An 18,354-nucleotide genomic window follows, 5' to 3' on the forward strand; every position below is an offset into this window, starting at 1 on the left:
TTTGTAATCTCTGTTCTTGTCCTCAGTATCTGCTGTGGTAGCCTATCTGTGAGCCAGACTCTTTCTGTCAGCCTCTCGCATGTCTAGGGTCAAATATTTGTTTTTTATGTTCTATCAATTCGACTGTCATTTTGAATGTCGTCTCCTGACAAAATTGGTTCTTTCACTTTGTCGAGATTAATCACCCTTGTGTGCTCTTTAATTCCTTTTTTTTTTTAAACTAATTTTTTACATCAGTTTTGTTTTGTTTTGTGTTTTTGTTTATCATTTGCATAAAAACATCAGTACAAGTTCTTCCCTCTCTCTACTTGTGTAAAAATTTCCTTTCCGTATATCTGCCTCGTACGTGTGTGTTATTGAGTAACAACATTTTTGTTGGAAGTTGTTAAAACAGATGAAAGTCTTTTACTTGCTTTTTTAATTTGTCTGTGGTGTCATTGTCTTAAGCTACAGTCATGTTCTTACACATTACTTTTACCGAGTAAACTAGGCCTCACGGGATTGTCCGAGAAATAAGGGGATGAGGTAAACGTGGAAGTTATCTCTGAAAATTTACTCGTTTGTGTCCCTAGTGGTTACTAAGTTCTCTTAGCTGTGAGTATGGTTTACAACTGTTTGTGTGGGTGGTTGGCGGGTGCTCTGGTGTGGTTTGCTCCTTCTTTCCTATCAAACATCTATCATCCTTATCTCCCCCTCCTTCTTGTTTATGTTTGTTACTCTCTTGTAACACCTCTAATCTTCTAGCGCTCATATGACCTTATGCAGTTGCAAGCGCCGTAAAATCTCTACTAAAACTAAAACTAAAGGACAGTTACTGTGCGGATGAGGTTCTCTGTACTCAAACAAACAAAGCCTCAAGCTATCCTTTTGTTTGTTGTTGGTGGTTGGCGGGTGCTCTGGTGTGGTTTGCTCCTTCTTTCCTAACCAACATCTATCGTCTTTATCTCCCCTCCTTCTTTTTTGTGTTTGTTACTCTCTTGTAACACCTCTAATCTTCTGGCGCTCATATGACCTTATTGTGTTGCAAGTGCCGTAACACACTTACTAAAACTAAACATTCTGTTTGTTTATGTGTGCCTTCGGTAATACACTAACAGTTTGGATTTTTTTATTTTTTTTGTCTTCAGTGCAATCATTGGCAGGAATGGTGAGGATTTCAAGAACCTGCTGTTTAAATTCATCTATGCCATGCCCGCAGTAAGTGCAATGGAGAAAATTAATAATAATAATAATAATAAGAGCATTTGTATCCCGCCTTTCCCCACAACATGGGCCCAAGGCGTACATAGGAGATTAAAAACGCATTCATACTAACACCATACAAATTCATTATGTGCACACTTTTTAACAGCAACATTCTTTCAGACAATAAAAATGCTCATACGAAAAGGCAAAGGTACTGTCCATTAATTAGAATATTTCTTTGCTGCATTTCCCCTCACTTTATTGTTTTACATATTAATATTATGGTCGCCTCAGAACTATTTTGTCCAAATTGCCCTCTTTGCTTTAGTACACTTTGGGCGTTGGTGGTTGGTGGGTGCTCCGGTGTGGTTTGCTCCTTCTTTCCTATCAAACATCTATCGTCCTTATCTGCCCTCCTTTTTTGTGTTTGTTACTCTCTTGTAACACCTCTATTCCTCTGGCACTCACATGACCTTATGCAGTTGCGAGCGCCGAAAAACCTCTACTAAAACAAAAACAAAAACAAACAACGAGGTGTGGATTTAAATTTCACAAATGGAGTATAGTTCTTTTTTTTTTCCTTTTGTTCACTGCTTTTTTTTTCATTCGGGAAAGATTTTTTTTTGGGGTGGGGGATGCAGGTGATCGCCTTTATTGGAGAGAGTCGTTGCTAGTGTTTGGGGTAACATTGATATGTAAGACCGCCTTTAGAAACTGGTTAAAGTAAACTTTAGCCCCTCCCCCCCCCCCCCCCCCCTTCTGAATTTACTTCACCTTGTACATATATCTGGGGCTGCATATGTGAGACTGTGATATCTTGCACAAAACAAAAATTGCATCTGAAAACCAGCTCTCGCCATCTATTTTTGTCCTCTGCTTTCCTCAGATTGTCACCCATCATCTTTCCTGTCCACTCTGTAACGTTGTCCTCCCATCTCCGTCTCTGCCTTCCTCTCTTTCTCTTTCCTTGTGCGGTTCCTTGCAGGATTGTTTTGTCAAGTCCTGTGGATCTTGTGACATGCCCATACCATTTTACCTTTACCCAAAATTGTCTTGAATTGTAGAAGGGATTGGTTCTGATTCTCTCTTTTTCTTTTTTCCCCAGATCTCCACTGTGAACAACATTCTCAAGGTGAGTGGGAAAGAAAGGTTCTGAGGTCTTTTGTTTGTTTCTTGTTGTTGTTTTTTTCGTCAGCAAAAATCTAGTTCAGAAAAGTATAAGTTTGTGGCTTGATGTCTGAATGGTGACATGTCCTGTTTTGTTGACCATTTATACTCATCCACTCGTCAAGGAAATAGTTAAGTATGACTTAAAGTACCATTTCTATGCTGATGATACCCAAATTTATGGTTCAACAATGTTTACCAACTTAGATGAACTTGTCCATCGTGCTGAAAATTGTATTGCCTCAGTGAAAAACTGGATAAACAAAAACAAATTGATGTTGAATGATGATAAAACTGAAGTCATTCTGGCAGGCAGTGCAAAGTTTGTTAAAGAGGTTGACCACGATCACATTACAATTGGTGATGCGGAAATTGCATTTTCAAGAAAAGTTAAGAATCTTGGCATCTATTTTGATTCCAGTTTGTCAATGTCGGCTGAGGTAAATCATCTGATCAGCTGCATGTATTTAGAAATAAGAAAAATTAGTAAAATACGTCATCTGATCAATACTTCTGCTTTACTAATAACTAGCTTAATTTTATCAAAACTGAATTATTGTAACTCCTTGTTATCAGGAATATCACTGGAGAAAGCTAAAAGACTTCAAACTGGCCATAAATCTCTTACTAAAACTATTTTTTTAAAACAAACAATCTACATGTTCATTGTTTTGTTCTTTGATTTATGGTCAGCTTTGTGGGTGGTTGGCGGGTGCTCTGGTGTAGTTTGCTCTTTCTTTCCTATCAAACATTTCCTTTTTTTTGGTGTTTTTTACTCTCTTGTAATGCCTCTAATTTTGGGCCCTTGTATAACTTTAATGTGTTGCAAGTGCCGTAAAAATCTTACCAAAACAAAGAAGAAAAAAAAGGTCAGCTCTATGGAAGCATGTTTAAATCTGGACAAGGGTGTATCATAGACTTGGCTTTGGATCAAAGGGCTCAAACCAAGTTGTTGTTATTTGAATATTTATTGATGCTGTTATTTCCATTATTTTCACGAAGGGTACAGTTATTATTCTAAGCATTAATTTGTTTTCTGGTAAACCCGTATAATCGTTTTGTATGTTGACTGTCTTTTCATTTGCCGATACAGCTTCGTTAATTTACAAGTATATTCAGTAAATCCTCCTGGCATCCCTGATTACTGACTATCACTGTGGGTGGTTGGCAGGTGCTCTGGTGTGGTTTGCTTCTTCTTTCCTATCAAACATCTGTCGTCCTTATCTGCCCTTCTTCTTTTTTATGTTTGTTACCCTCTTGTAAAGCCTCTTATCTTCTGGCGATCATATGACCTTATGCAGTTGCGAGCACCGTAAACCTCTACTAAAACATAAAACAAACATAACAATGACTTGGTCACTGTCAGCAACAATTATTGAGATATTTTTATTTTCCGTCCTCAGTATGGGCTGAACATGTTGAAGCTGAGATTCCGCATGCGTTTGTCCAAGCATCTGTATGACAGATACCTCAAGTAAGTCCCTCTTGGGTTTTTTTTCATAGCCAGCCAGAGGGTTCTATGTGGCTGGTTGTGTAAAGATGGTTACTGTTGTCGCCTTCCGGCCTCAGCCAGATCTGGTGACGATTACGAATCTTCAAGCCGTTGTCCGTCTTCAAGAGGTATGATCTGTCTCTCGATCTGTCTACAACCGTAGCCTTGGCATCCCTTAGGGTTTTAACCCAAACTGGCTGTCCTTTTGGCACCATGTAAAGGTACCTGGCGGTCCGATGAGTCGGGTCTGTCAGGGGGCCCCCGTCCAAGATACGTGCTGCCTTGTCGTGGTTCTGAGTCTGACTGAATCTCTCAGTGAGTCTCTCAGACGATCTCCGCCTAGGTTCCCGCGGTACATTTGACGTCATCCAAGGGCGTGCCACTCCCTTAATTATCTTGTCCCCACAGTAAAGACAAGAGTCATGTCCCTTGACATCACAGTTGGTGTGTGCTCTGGTGTGGTTTTCTCCTTTTTTCCAATTTGACATCAGTTGTCTCTATCTCTCCTCCTTGTTTTCTTTGCACAGTATGTTACCATCTGGAAGTGACGCCTCTAATCTTTATGACTTTTTTATGACCTGTTTGTGAAGTGTCGAAAAGCTGTTTCCAAAAAGCCACTGACTGTAGTGTCTTTAGGCCATTCCCAAAGGGGGGACATTTCGCGTTCAAGCACAGTAGAATTGTAAATAGGCTGATTAATGTCACGCTCATAACTGTGCCTGATCTACAACTGGGAACTGCTGCTTTTTCTTTCCTAATCCTTACTATTGTCATTTTTCCTCTACTTCTTTTGTATGTTTGTCACTCTTGTGAACTGCTATTTTTGGGGTGCCTTGATAGTCGAAGCGAACCTTGTGCTGTCGATGCTAGATAGGTGAGCAGAATAAGTCTGATTCCCTGTAAAGACTTCTCTGTTGACACCCACCCCTTGGCGCTCATATGACCTTATGCAGTTGCGAGCACCGTAAAACCCTCTACTATAAAAAAAAATATAACTGTTTCTAAAACTAAAACTGAGAGGGTTCTGTTTTTGTGTCACATGTCATGTGAGCTGTCACTCGGATGTGTTACACATTTGTGTCAAGACACGGTGGAATCAGGAGCTAGGCAAATTTGGGGGCATATTGAGTTATTGGTGTCGTCTTTAAATTATTTGTCTTGCTTTTAATGAAGTAATACCCATCTGTCTTGTTTGATGTATTTAAGGAGTAATGTATCTGTGGAAAGAGGAAAAGTGCAAGAGTCGCCCGACACTTTTTCAGTACCATCATTCTGGATAGACAGAACAACTGAATTTTGCTACTCTGATCATCTGTCTATTTGTTAGTTTGTTTGTTTGTTTGTTTGAGTGAAGAAAAGCTAATCAGGGCAGTAAAGATCATTTAATGCAAGGAAAAAGCAAGACTGAGAGACAGAGACAACAGAGGAAGAATAAAAATCTTAAACCTTACTGTGACATGTTTGTTTAGTAGAGGTTTTACGGCACTCGCAACTGCATAAGGTCGTATGAGCGCCAATTACTGTGACACCCGCCGAGCACTTTCTGATCTCCTTTAAAGAAGCGAAGAGCGTTAACCCTGTGGGGCGATCTGTTCTGTCCCAGGGGTTTCACTTTCTACAAGATGAGCAACTTGGACAACCGCATCTCCAACGCTGACCAGCTGCTGACCCAGGACACGGAGAAGTTCTGCGACTCCGTGGCCGAGCTCTACTCTAACCTCAGCAAGGTCAGTCCTGACGCTTAAGATGATGTATTTGACTGGAGTGATAGTCGCTTACCGTTTGACTCATTTCGAAATATTCATGACTGGCATGTTTAGTGGTTTTATCAGATTGTCCGGTAAAATCGGAAATCTGGATTTCTGAAATTGTCGGGAAGTTGCCCCTGACTTCAGAAATTGCTTTCGTCTGTGAGGTAGTATGTTCCTGCTTATAGATTTATTTACATTTTAATGTCTTTGTTCATGTCATACTGCACTTTACACAAACACAGTTTTGATTCAAGATGTATTAGATTATTTGATCTGTAAATTTTGAGTCCCCACACACATATTTCACCCCCCGGGGCGGTGCCACTGACTGAAGTGTCTTTAGGCCATTCCCAAAGGGAGTACATTTCTCGTTCATTCCCAGTATAATTGTAAATGGGCTGATTCATCAATGTCACGCTCATAACTGTGCCTGATCTACAAGAGGGAACTGCTGCTTTTTCTTTCCTAATCCTTACTATTGTCATTTTTCCTCTACTTCTTTTGTATGTTTGTCACACTCTTCTGACCCACTATTTCCAAGGTGCCTTGATAGTCGAAGCAGACTTTGTGCTGTTGAAGCTAGAGAGGTGAGGAGAGTAAGTCTGATTCCCTGTAAAGACTTCTTTGTTCACATCCCCCCTTGGCGCTCATATAACCTCATGCAGTTATGAGCGCCGTAAAACCTCTACTAAAATTAAACTAACACATATTTCCACGGAGTCTGGAAGAGGTCAAGATATTTTGGCACCTGTGGTTTTATCTGTCGAACTTTTCTGTTTTGTTTGTCCACAGCCGATTCTTGATGTCATCCTGTACTCCGTCAAGCTGGCCGGCGCGATTGGAGTCATGGTAACTTTTTCTGTAGCTTTACTCCAATCAGGGAGATGAAGATTATAACTAGAGAAATTTTGAAATACCGCAATGGATTTTGGGGTTGTAAAAATTGCACTGACTTGGGCCAGGTTTCTTTTCTTTTTCTTTTCTCCTTTTTAAAAAAAAAGTTTTTAAAAAATACATAATGCGCTATTTGGAAGGGTCTGTGAATTAACAAGCAGGGTGAGGAATGGCATTGTTTAGAATACTAACATATTAAAATGGAAATTTCTTTGTTGCACTTGCCCCCCCCCCCCCCCCCCCGAAACGCCACCACCTATGTTTGGCACCACAACAATGTCTTTAATCTTTGGTTTGGTCATGAACTCTGGCTTTGATATGACGTAACAGTTTTGTCTTACAGTACAATAGGCTGTCAGAAAATGAATGAAATGTCCGCAAGAAGAAATTAGGCTAATGGAAAGGCTCGATTTCGCTTCTGAACCTTTTAATGTCAAATACTCTGATTGCCTACACCTATAATGACTTTGTAAGTAGGTCAGCGGTTGTTGTTTTTTAATCTGACTTTTTAAAGTTTAAGAACAAGTAAAAAAAAAAAAATCACCACACTGAAATGAGTTACAAATTTAGAAATTTGAATTTTGCTTCCTAAGCTTCTTCTTCTTCATTTATAAATAGATTGCAAAGTATTACTGTAAGTAATGTGTATGAAAAAAAAATATCTGTGCCTTTATAGAATTCAACCACTCCTTGTAAGTATACATTCTTTGCAGATCCTGCTTTTAGAATGCTGGGACTGCACAATGAAGAATGAAATGTCAATTGTTGTTTTCTGTATGTGTAAACATTTCTGTAGTCCTTAAACCTGTACCTCCTTTTGATATGTTTGAAATAGTGGCACCATCTTTACTGAGGGGATCACAGTGTTACTGAAAATAGAACAAAAATGATATATTTGCCCTATTGCAGTTTCCACATATGTTAGACCCTTGCTCCTTGTGGACAGATCAATAGATGTTCCACTGTTGGAAGTGATATTTGAGCTAGTGGGAAAACCGAATGGTCTGCTATTAGCGCAGTTTTCTTTTGTTGCAAGTTGCATGTTTAACGTTTGTAGGGAATAATATGTCTCCATCAGGCAATGTATTCCTATTTGCGTATTCCATGTATCTATTATCTATTTGTGGTGGCCGAATTTTGCTATTCAAAGAGTTTTTAATGGCTGCATCGATCGACATGCGGTTTTCGCCAAAAGATCCTTTAAAATATTCTCCAGAGCATGACGCCCTTCGTTTTTTCAAATTAGAGACAGTTTTGCTGCAAAAAACTAAATTTCTTTATTTCGCTGATCGCTTTTGCAGGCCGACGCTTCAGACTTTGTAATTTTAGAAAATCCGGAAGTGATATTTCTCGAGGCGCATTTTGTTTTGAGAGTATAGATCTAGACCTTATAATTCTCTCAAGATTTATTGTCCCATTCCAGTAGAGTGTAAATATAGTAGGCCAATGACTTTTAGTTGATGTTAAAGCACCGATCATTCCTTTCATCGAAAGGGGGCCCAGCTTGTTGCATATATTAACGTATTGTTCATCTTGTGATTAACAACCACCAAGGTATTCTAAGAACTGGCAATGGAAGTTAAACTGTGATTTCAACGCCATGTCCATTGTTCTTTCTAGATTTCAGTTTTTTGTTGTTGGCAAAGAATTCATTTGGCATAAGATTTGTACTTGCTGAAATAAATGTGTCGTATGTTAAACTGTCTTCAGGGCCCAACCTACATGCTTTTGTATCTGGCTGCTTCTGGATTGTTCCTCACAAGGTCAGTATATTTTAGGAATCCTCATTGTTTGTTAAATTGTGCAGCGCAAAGTTCACATTTCTTGGCAGCTGAAACAGTTAGGGTTGAGGATTTTTTAATCTTTGTTGTTTTGTTGGAAATTGGGTACAAAAAGAAAAGCTGAGATTGTTGCCTGAGAGCGTTCTTTACTTTTGACCTCCCTCATGTACCAATACATGAAAAAAGGGTAAAGGTTTGAGAGGAAAATCACTGTTTTTAAATCTTTTAACACCTTGGGCCAGTACATGAGCACTGTGCCGAACACCATGAATATTTCTCTTTCTTCTTTATTTCCTAGCATGCATAATGTTGCAGGCTTTCATGAAGTGAAGAAAAAAAAGAAGAAAATCAATATAAGTACTGAAGTTACGTTTCTCTTTTTTGTTTTTTTGAGTGCCCCAAATCAGCACGTCTTCAAGCGTTGTGGAATGGCCAGAATGCATGTCTTCAATGAGTTAATGATTATAACTGTGTGGAGAGAAGCGCAGAAATGACAGACTCTTTCTTTGCCTCAGACTGCGTCGTCCCGTGGGTCGTATGACGGTCTCGGAGCAGAAGCTGGAGGGGGAGTACCGCTACGTCAACTCTCGACTCATCACCAACAGGTGGGTCTCCTTTTCCTCCTGGACAGTTGTACTTCTTGCTCGACACCGAACTGGGAACCATCTGCTGCAAGCCTGCCCTATGCTGGAGGCATTTAAGAAAGACCTCAACTTTAGACAGAGAGACCCAAAATTTTAGGGGGGGGGGGGGACTGCGGCGATCAGCGGCCTTCGCACTAGAGACTGGGATGTCCATTTAAAGATAAATGAAAAGATGGAGACTTGACACCAACGTCGATATTCTGCGGTGGGAAAAGATTTGGTTTTTTACTCTCATTGTTCTATTTGGCGTCCTGGGGGAAGCGGGTAAGGATTTAGGAACAAGTCGCACTGAGCATTTTCATTTAGTCAAATATTTGGACTGTCATCTTAGATATTTTCCTTGTCTATTTGTGCTGCAAGTGCCGGTAAGCTCATATTAAGACGAAGTCTAAACTAGACTCGCTGTATTCATGTTCAATTCTGTCATTGTCTTGTTCAATTTGATAAACTTCGAAAGATGTTATTGCAATTTGAGAGAAATCTTTTGTGATTTCTCAGTCTGAAAATGTTTTAGAAATTGGGTACATTTAGTTGTGCTAACATTTGTCGTTTTCCTCAAAAACGAAATTTGGTGCAGATACTTTGAACATTTTTGGTCATACTTTCACACGTATTTGCTTGCTCGTGTAGAATATTCGAACAACTACAAACATTCATACAGTGAAGTGTGTGTGTGTGTGTTTTCTCTCTCTCTCTTTCTCTCTCTCTCTCCCTCTCCCTTTCCTTCTCTCTCTCTCTCTCTCGCCCTCTCCCTCTCCCTTTCTCTCTCTCCCTCCCTCTCTCCCTTTCTCTCTCTCTCTCTCTCTCTCTCTCTCTGCCACCCCCCCCCCCCCCTTTCAAGTAGTTTGTGTGTGTGTGTGTGAGTCTGCCTCGTATCATATATCCAGATAAATGTCAGGTTGAATTAGCTTGTTCAGTGTTTGTTTACGGGGGGGGGTTCATATTTATTTACTTTTTGTAGAGTCTAAGAGTCAGCAGTATGAACAAGAATGTAACTATTTGTTTGCTCTGTGTTTCTTCCAGTGAGGAGATTGCTTTCTACCAAGGTAACACCAGGGAAAAGTTCATCATCACAGGAACCTTTCAAAAACTGGTAATAAGTTGCTAAAGTTGCCCCTTGGCTACTTTAGAATTACAAAGTTCTATCTGACATTTTTAGCCGTTTTGAGTTACTAAGACCATGAGATGAGAAGCCAAATGTTCTATCTGCTCTATCAAAATCATAAGGTTATTCAGAGTCGTTTTCAAAATATTCAAAGAATTGCATTTTTTCAAAAACTTTGACACGTTGATATACTCAAAGTTTTTAACATCAAGTTTCCCAAGACTAGGTACTGAGCAGACAGAACTTTGTCATTCTGACTTGTAACCCTTTTTTTTTGTTCTAACTTCTTTCTTTTGATATCGTCGGCCAGCTGTTTAGAGTGGGTGGTTGGCGGGTGCTCTGGTGTGGTTTGCTCCTTCTTTCCTATCAAACATCTATCGTCCTTATCTCCTCTTTTTTATGTTTGTTACTCTCTTGTAACTCCTCTAATCTTCTGGCGCTCATATGACCTTATGCAGTTGCGAGCGCCGTAAAACCTCTACTAAAATAAACACGTTGTTTAGATGTACTGAGCCCAACGTTTTGGAAATCTCATTTTATTGCAGTTTCTTAATCAGTGGCATTGATTGCGCGTGTTCGAAATATATTTTGTTAAATTTTAAAGTTTAACACTTACAGTACAGTCGGCGGTTTTAGTCGCCAGGTCGTAGTATGTGCCCACTACCGCTGGCAACTTTAGTCGCCGACGCAACCAGACTCACTAAACATAGTTAAACAGAGAATGGACACACTGCACTGATGTAAGTACCAAAGGAAGTCACTCTATATGACAGCTGAATGGTTGATGAACCTCTAGGAATTTTTAAAGCGTGTTTCTTGGGCTGCTTAGTTGGGGGGGGGGGGTTTAAATTTTAATTAATTTTACCACGGCTTCAGCGTTCTGAACTGGTGCGGTTCTTGAGGGTTTTATACTTTATGAGCCTTCGAAACTGTAAGTGCTAATTGCTTTAAAAAGGAAAAAAAAAGAAAGATTTTCATGTTGGTACAGTTGTTAAAAGAATGAAACAATCTTTTTCTCTTTCCTGAAAAATTTTGTTTTCTGGATTGACAACAGCTGAACAGCTTTGCCAGCAATATGTATTTTCTTTCTGATCATGTTCCCAGTGGAACAATTGGAGAATTGGATCTGGTATTTCAGTCACTCTAATCATTGGTGATGTTATCTAACAAAGGGGTGGAGTTATTTTGTTCTTTTAAAAATGTATCTTCCATATTGGTTGTGGGTTGACTATCACTTTAAAAAGTTATGGGGGAAAAAACTTAATTATTGAAATGTTTTGGGTGCTAGAGAATTTCCTGCACAACTTTGCCTTCGAAAGTCAAACTTTGTCTGTTGGTGTGTTTGTTGACTTATTCTTTATATCACAGACTCAAGACAGAATGTTACTTCTGGGGAATTTAGTGAAGAGATTTATTTTCTCAACTGGGCTGTTTAAAGTTTACTGTTTTGAGCCTGTACTTTTAATGTCATTCTGATTTGTGTTTGTTACTGGCAGGTTCTACTGTTTTCCTTCCCCTGTTGTTTCTGTCGGCCTTTCTTGCTTTTTCCCAGGACTATCTGACCGTAATTGTGTTCATGTCCTCAAAGAGAGATTTGCATCTGAAATTTTTTTTCTTTAAACTTACTTTGTATCAAGATTTTCCTCTGGTATCCTTTCCAAGGTGGAGCATCTACGCAACTTCATCTTCTTCAGGGTCCAGATGGGTTTCATCGACAACATCATTGCCAAATGTGAGTATTGGTCAAAGTTCCGGCAAACGGTATTACCGACTAACAATTGTTGATAACTGAGCCCTCATGAAAATGTGCCGTCTTTTCGTAAAAACCTCTGAAATGGAATTTATTTTCATTGTCATTTTTGAGCCCGTGAGCCGCGGGTCCCTGGGCCTTTACAAGATGTGCGCACCGGAGCTTTTGTATGTTGAGTGTTAGATTTGCACTGCCACACACTTAGTTGTGCTTTTGATGTGCAGAAGGGTAAAGGTAGACTGCATTTGGGTCCATTGAAGTAATATTTTTATATTCAGGATGCGAAGGGAGATTGATGAACTCAGTTTGCCTAAGAAAATGCAGTTAGACCGATCAGAGATTTATGTAACAATTATTTCACTAGATCTGTCTGTATTTATTGTATGATTGATAATAATAATAATAATAATAAATGACATTTGTACAGCGCTCAACCCCGATTAAAGTACACAGGCTCTGAGCGCTTGACAATACAATACAACAGTAACAAAAACCTGTTCTGACCAAAAGAAAATCTCTCCCAATATTCATCTTATTAATTATTTTAAAAACAGAAATGGCTTCAGCTGATATTTGAATGAATCAAAGGATTTGATCTCTCTTAAATTACTTGGCAAAGCATTCCAGATCTTAGGGCCTTGATATTCAAATGCCCTTTCTCCCGTTGTTGTAAGTGAATGAGATTTGTTTTTTCTTTAGACCTGGCCACAGTGGTAGGATATCTAGTTGTGAGCAGACCATTCATCAACCTGGATCATCCCAGGCACAAAAATTCTACGCACGCTGAGCGCTTTGAGGTACGTTTTTTGTTTTGTTTTTGTACTTTCACATTTCTCTTCATAATATCAGTTATTGTACCTCTTGTAACTTCAGGGCTCATATTGATAAATGATGATTGTTAACTTCCTCGCTGATCAAGTTGAATTGGTATATTTATCCTAGTCAATATGGAGTTGCTGCTTTATGTTTTATCATCATCTGTCTCTGAAGCGAATTATTTTTTTAGCAAAGTTTGGTACATGTTTGAGAAATTGTAGTTTTATTTCTGGTTTGCAAAGTTATTAGTTATTTTTATATTAAAGTTTTATGGATTCAACATGTATATTTATGACATATTTCTAGTCATTATGAAGTTGCAGCTATATATTCTTTTATAATCATCTGTCTATGAAGTGGATTATTTTTTAGCGCAGTTTGGTACATCTTTCAGAAATTGTAGTTTTATTTTCTGGTTTGCAAAGTCATTAGTTATTTTTACGTTAAAGTTTTTTGGATTCAACACGTCCTTGTCTTGGCTTCACCTTTATATCTAGCTTTGATACTTGTTGCCTCGTTAGAGTCTGAATATCTCTGTGCTGTGCTTACTTCCCCAGGATTACTTCAGAAGTGGACGTATGTTGGTCAAGATGGCTGAGGCCATTGGCAGAATTGTTCTCGCTGGTCGAGAGCTTACAAGACTCGCTGGGTTAGTCGAATGTTCTGAGAGTCATCACACGTCCACTGAGCAGATTTTTTTCAAATAATGTGCGTGACATCTTGGTGAAATCAGGCGCTCGTGAAAATAATCAAATTTAAGATACTGACAGTTTTCCGGCTGTTCGACAGTTTTGATCAAATTTCGTTGGGTTTTTTTTAGCTTTGCACCTTTGTGTCTTCTTAAAAATACATTTCTGTGTGGATTTTACCAAAAAATGTTAATCAATTTTTCAAACAAATTTTACCTCTGACACCAGTCAACCCCATCTCCTCCAATTGAAAATATCTCAACTCAGAAATAGATGGATATTTTTTTCACCAAAAGCAAGCTTTAAGATGATACCAATAACTCCATAAGCACCTGATTCCACCGTGTCGTGACTCATTGCTACTTCAGAATTACAAAGTTTTTATCTGCTCAGTGCATAGTTTTGACAAATATGACGAAAAAATGTTTGAGTTTCACAACATGTCAAGCTTTATTCGAACGCAATTTTTTGAATCTATTGATAATGACTCTGAATAATCTTACGATTTTGGTAGAGCAGACAGAACATTTATTTGATTTCGGACCTCTTGGTCCAAGTAACTGAAAACGGCCAAAAATGTCAGAGAGATCTTTGTAATTCTGAGGTAGCAACATCCCCACTGCTCAGTGTACGACTCCGTCTGATGTCATTTTTCCAAATTGTCACTTTTCCAAATTGTCACTTTTCCAAACTGCCACTTTTCCAAATTGTCACTTTTCCAAACTGCCACTTTTCCAAATTGTCACTTTTCCAAATTGTCACTTTTCCAAACTGTCACTTTTCCAAACTGCCACTTTTCCAAATTGTCACTTTTCCTAATGGCGTAAAGCGAAGTCTTGTATTAAGCAGTCGCTGTGTTGATTGTTTGAGTGACGGGGGTAAGGCCTTGTTTCAGTTTTGTTTTTTTTCCCCTCCAGTCACTATGTATTGCTCTTTTACCCACTTTACTGGGAGCGTGATACAAGCCTGTCTGTACTGTTCACTGAAAAAAAAATTGCTCTCTTTATAGAAAGTTACAGGCCAGTTTTTGCGTTCATACTTCAACACGTGCAGTACCATGGGTGACTTTGGTCTCCAGGCTGTAGTGTGTGTTCATTACCGCTGGCGACTTCTGAAGTTGCTGACTCGACCAGGCACACTAAACATAACTTAACAACAAACAGACCCACTACACTGAAGTAAATACCAGAGGAAGTTGTGCTTTATGATAGCTGAATAGTTAATTAACCTCTGTAAATTTTTATAGTATGTTTCTTGGGCTGTGTGAATTTTTTAAGTATGTTTCTTGAGCTGTGTGAATTTTTAAAGCATTTGGGAAAAAAATTGTACCATTGCTTCAGCATTCTAAACTGACTGGTGCGGTACATAAGGATTTTTCAGTGTATGAGCCTTAGGTAAACTGTTAGTGTTAATGCAGAACCTTTCAAATGTTGAGCAGTATGTAGTCCAAATACCTGCTCACTATGAGAATTACACAAAAACATTTTGCCTTCCTATTTTACTTTACAAAGGTTTTTCCCCCTAGACTTTGCATTATCGTAACCAGTGTTTTCGTTTGATAAAGAATGGCTGTAGAATTGTAAATGGGATGATTTATCAATGTTGTCCTGCTCATACTGTGCCGGAACAATATAGGGGGAACTGCTGCTTTTTCTTTCCTCATCCTTACTGTCGTCATTTTTCCTCTACTTCTTTTGTATGTTTGTCACTCTTTTGTGAACTGCTATTTCCGGGGTGTCTTGATAGCCGAAGCAGACTTTGTGCTGTTGAGGCTAGAGATGTGAGCAGAGTAAGCCTGATTCCCCATTTGGACTTCTCTGTTGACATTCACCCCTTGACACTCTTATGGCATGCAGTTGCGAGCGCCATAAAACCTTACTAAAACTAACTAGAATGGCTGTGTTCTTTGATTTGCATTCTATACAATATTTTCCTAGAAAAAATGAGTGGGTGGTTGGCGGGTGCTCTGGCGTGGTTTGCTTCTTCTTTCCTATCAAACATCTATCATCCTTATCTCCCCTTCTTCTTTTTTATGTTTGTTATTCTTGTAACACCTCTAATCTTCTGGCGCTTATATGACCTTATGCTGTTGCGAGCGCCGTAAAACCTCTACTAAAACTAAAAAGAAAAAAAATGAACTGTTGGGTTCTTGTAATGGAAACTTGACGCCTGTGTAATCCTTCCTTCCTCCCAGATTCACTGCCCGAGTGACAGAACTGATGAGGGTGCTGAATGACCTCAATGGCGGACGCTACGAGCGCACCATGGTCAACACTGACAATGGAGGACGTGGTGAGAATTTCTTCCTCTCGTCTCTGATTGGTCAATGCCTAGTGATGTCGCTTTCTCGCTCTTTGCATCTCTGTCTCTTTTTATTTGTTCTGTTCCTTTCGCTTTTCATTGCTTTATGTCTGTATCTCTATGTCTGTCTGTGTCTGAATTTCTCTGTTCCTCTGTCTGTCTCTCTTTGTTGCTGTGTTTGTCTCTCCTGGCCGCTCTGTGCCTCTCTCTCTTTCTCTTTGTGTCTACTTGTCTCTGTTTTTTCCTCTGTGCCTATCTCTCCTTGTCTCTCTGTGTCTGTCTCTCTCAATGTCTCTCTATGTCTCTATATATCTGTCTCTCTCCATGTCTCTCTGTATCTGTCTCTCTCCGGGTCTCTCTGTGTCTGTCTCTTTCCATGTCTCTCTGTGTCTGTCTCTCTCCGTGTCTCTCTGTGTCTGTCTCTTTCCATGTCTCTCTGTATCTGTCTCTCTGTGTCTGTTTGTCTCTGTTTGTTGCTCTGTTTCTGAATTTCTCCGTTCCTCTGTCTGTGTCTGTCTCTCTATGTTGCTGTATGTCTGTCTCTTTCTATGTCGCTGTGTGTCTGTTTGTCTCTGTTTGTTGCTCTGTTTCTGAATTTCTCTGTTTTTTCTGTCTGCCTCTTTTTGTGGCTCACATCTGTCTCACTGTTGCCGTTTCTTTCCTGACTTTCCATCAGCTCTTCCAACAGAGGTGAAGGTGTATGCACTTTCAGGCAAAGAAAAAATGTCTGCATGGCAAAAGTGTAATGTCTGGAAAATAAGTTGTTCATCTCTGTGCTGTAATGGATATTTAGCTATTTATATGCTTGTTGCTGAAGAGTTAAGACCTTTGACATGACTGGTAACCTGAGAGTGGCTGCTGTAATATATCCCTGTAATATTTGTTAAATGAGCAATAACTGTGTTTGGTTCACTATCGTTAATTACCGTAGTTATGTCTCCCTTGTTTGGATGTATTAATTTGGTACTCTTCAGGATGAGCAATTAAAGTTATGATTCAGTAGTGTCATAAACATCCACTATGAGCGGTTGCTGTTTTCAGTGTATGATTGTTGTGCTAGACTATCCGTGTGTATCGAACTTATTATGAGGCATCACAGCTACTTTCTTCAACCTGACTGCATATTTTCCATGAAATGTAATTCCATTCTTTTGTGAATTAAGTACATACTATTGCTATTGTATGCTTTTTGGGTTCTGTCTTTTTAGCACTTCTCTTTGTCTCAGCTGAAATGAATACTAGCGCTCTTCTGAAATAAATTTGAACTGTGAACAGGGATAAAAATGATGTACTGTGTTCGAGGGGGGGAAAAAGTCAAACATTTTTGCCCTAAGAATTCATCGATTCAGGATTTCACTGTATGAGTTTATGCAAAATTCCCCCCACCCCCTACAGCCTGTGTGGGTCGCACTGAACTGACTTTTGTCTTTGTGTACCAAGTTGGCAAATTGCCACGATGGTTTACAGTTTTACTTTTAGAAAAATTTTTAATGATTTTTGTCGTCATTACTGCCTTTCTCACCCTGTATCAGGATAAAGGCCACGAACAAACACTTTCCACATTTCCCTGTCCTGGGCTAGTCGCTTGATGTCACTCCATGTCTTCCCACTTTTCTGTACATCCATTTCAGTGTGATTTTTGTGCTTATTTCTATTGTATATTTCAGGTTCCAGCAATAACCTGAAAGCCATGACCCTCAAACCTGGCAGTGGGAACATCATCATCAAAGACCGCATCATAAAGTAAGCTTTTTATTTTTTTGTTTTAGTAGAGTTTGTTTTTTTACGGCGCTCACAACTGCACAAAGTCATATGAGCACCAGAATTGAGTTTAGCTGGGACAAAGAGAAGCATGTTGCATTGATGTGGTGACGTACTGCGTTTTGGGAGGGGGGGTTGGGGTGGGGAGATATGATGGGCAGAAAATTGTCCTCCGAGAGATATGAGAAAAGGGGAAAAGGAACACCTGTACATGTGTCACAACGCTGTGGAATCTGGCGCTCGTCAATTTTTGGGCATGTGGAGTTATTGGTATCGTCTGAATAGCTGATTCATTTGCCTCGCTTTCAATGAAAAAAATTCCCATTTATCTTTAATAAAAAGTTGGGATATTTGCATTCGAAGGAGGTGGGGGTCCCCTGGTTTCAGAGAAAATGGCCGCCAAATTTTGGCGTCCTCAATAGTTGAATAGTCCTTGAAAACTGAAAATTTACATATGTTGTTTTGTGCCTGTAATCGTTTTTCAGTAAATTCAGATGGAAATGAGTTTTTATATGGACATGAAAAGGTGTTGAGCGAAAAAACAAAAATTCAATTAAAAATGCCAAACTGGCCAAAAAATACCTGTTTCTTCGATGCCTCACATATGGCTTTCTCTCTCCTGCAATTTCCCTTTTGTACTGGCTGCACAAAAGTGACAACTATCGTGACTTATCGAGACAAATGTGTTTTCTATTTCTTTTTTTGCTCTGCACATCGAAAATCTTTCTGTAGTGGAGCGTGCAAATTTATGTGTAAGTCTGTGAAATTTTTGTGGCGGCCGTCCAGAGACAGCGGGTAGTTGGAGGGCGCAACTGGTATGTCCTACTTCTGTACTTTCCCTCTGTTTCTGTCTGCGTGTCTTACTTTTCCCCAGCACTAAATGATCATTGTTGTGTCGATGTGCTTCTCTTTACTCAAACAAACAAACAAATGTTGAGAGGCTGAACTTGCTTACGAAGGTCTGTAAAATTTACTTTGAATCATTGACTTTTTGGATAGCTAGTGATGGTGGGGGGGG

The 18,354-nt window shown here is 39.3% G+C and overlaps 1 protein-coding gene across 1 annotated transcript in view; it reads left to right on the forward strand.

The window, feature by feature from the left end:
* Nucleotides 1-18,354, forward strand: part of LOC101850581 (ATP-binding cassette sub-family D member 3) — a gene marked incomplete at its 5' end in the record, with an annotated part of 39,238 nt that overhangs the window by 5,874 nt on the left and 15,010 nt on the right. The window contains 13 exon segments of the mRNA XM_013085463.1: nt 1,128-1,197; nt 2,291-2,317; nt 3,756-3,826; nt 5,448-5,571; nt 6,388-6,444; nt 8,200-8,252; nt 8,786-8,875; nt 9,938-10,007; nt 11,682-11,751; nt 12,469-12,566; nt 13,143-13,234; nt 15,469-15,566; nt 17,243-17,318. Of these exon segments, the coding sequence (XP_012940917.1) occupies nt 1,128-1,197; nt 2,291-2,317; nt 3,756-3,826; nt 5,448-5,571; nt 6,388-6,444; nt 8,200-8,252; nt 8,786-8,875; nt 9,938-10,007; nt 11,682-11,751; nt 12,469-12,566; nt 13,143-13,234; nt 15,469-15,566; nt 17,243-17,318 (996 nt within the window).

The sequence above is a fragment of the Aplysia californica genome, unplaced genomic scaffold (assembly GCF_000002075.1).
Source record: "Aplysia californica isolate F4 #8 unplaced genomic scaffold, AplCal3.0 scaffold00377, whole genome shotgun sequence".
Taxonomy (NCBI): domain Eukaryota; kingdom Metazoa; phylum Mollusca; class Gastropoda; order Aplysiida; family Aplysiidae; genus Aplysia; species Aplysia californica.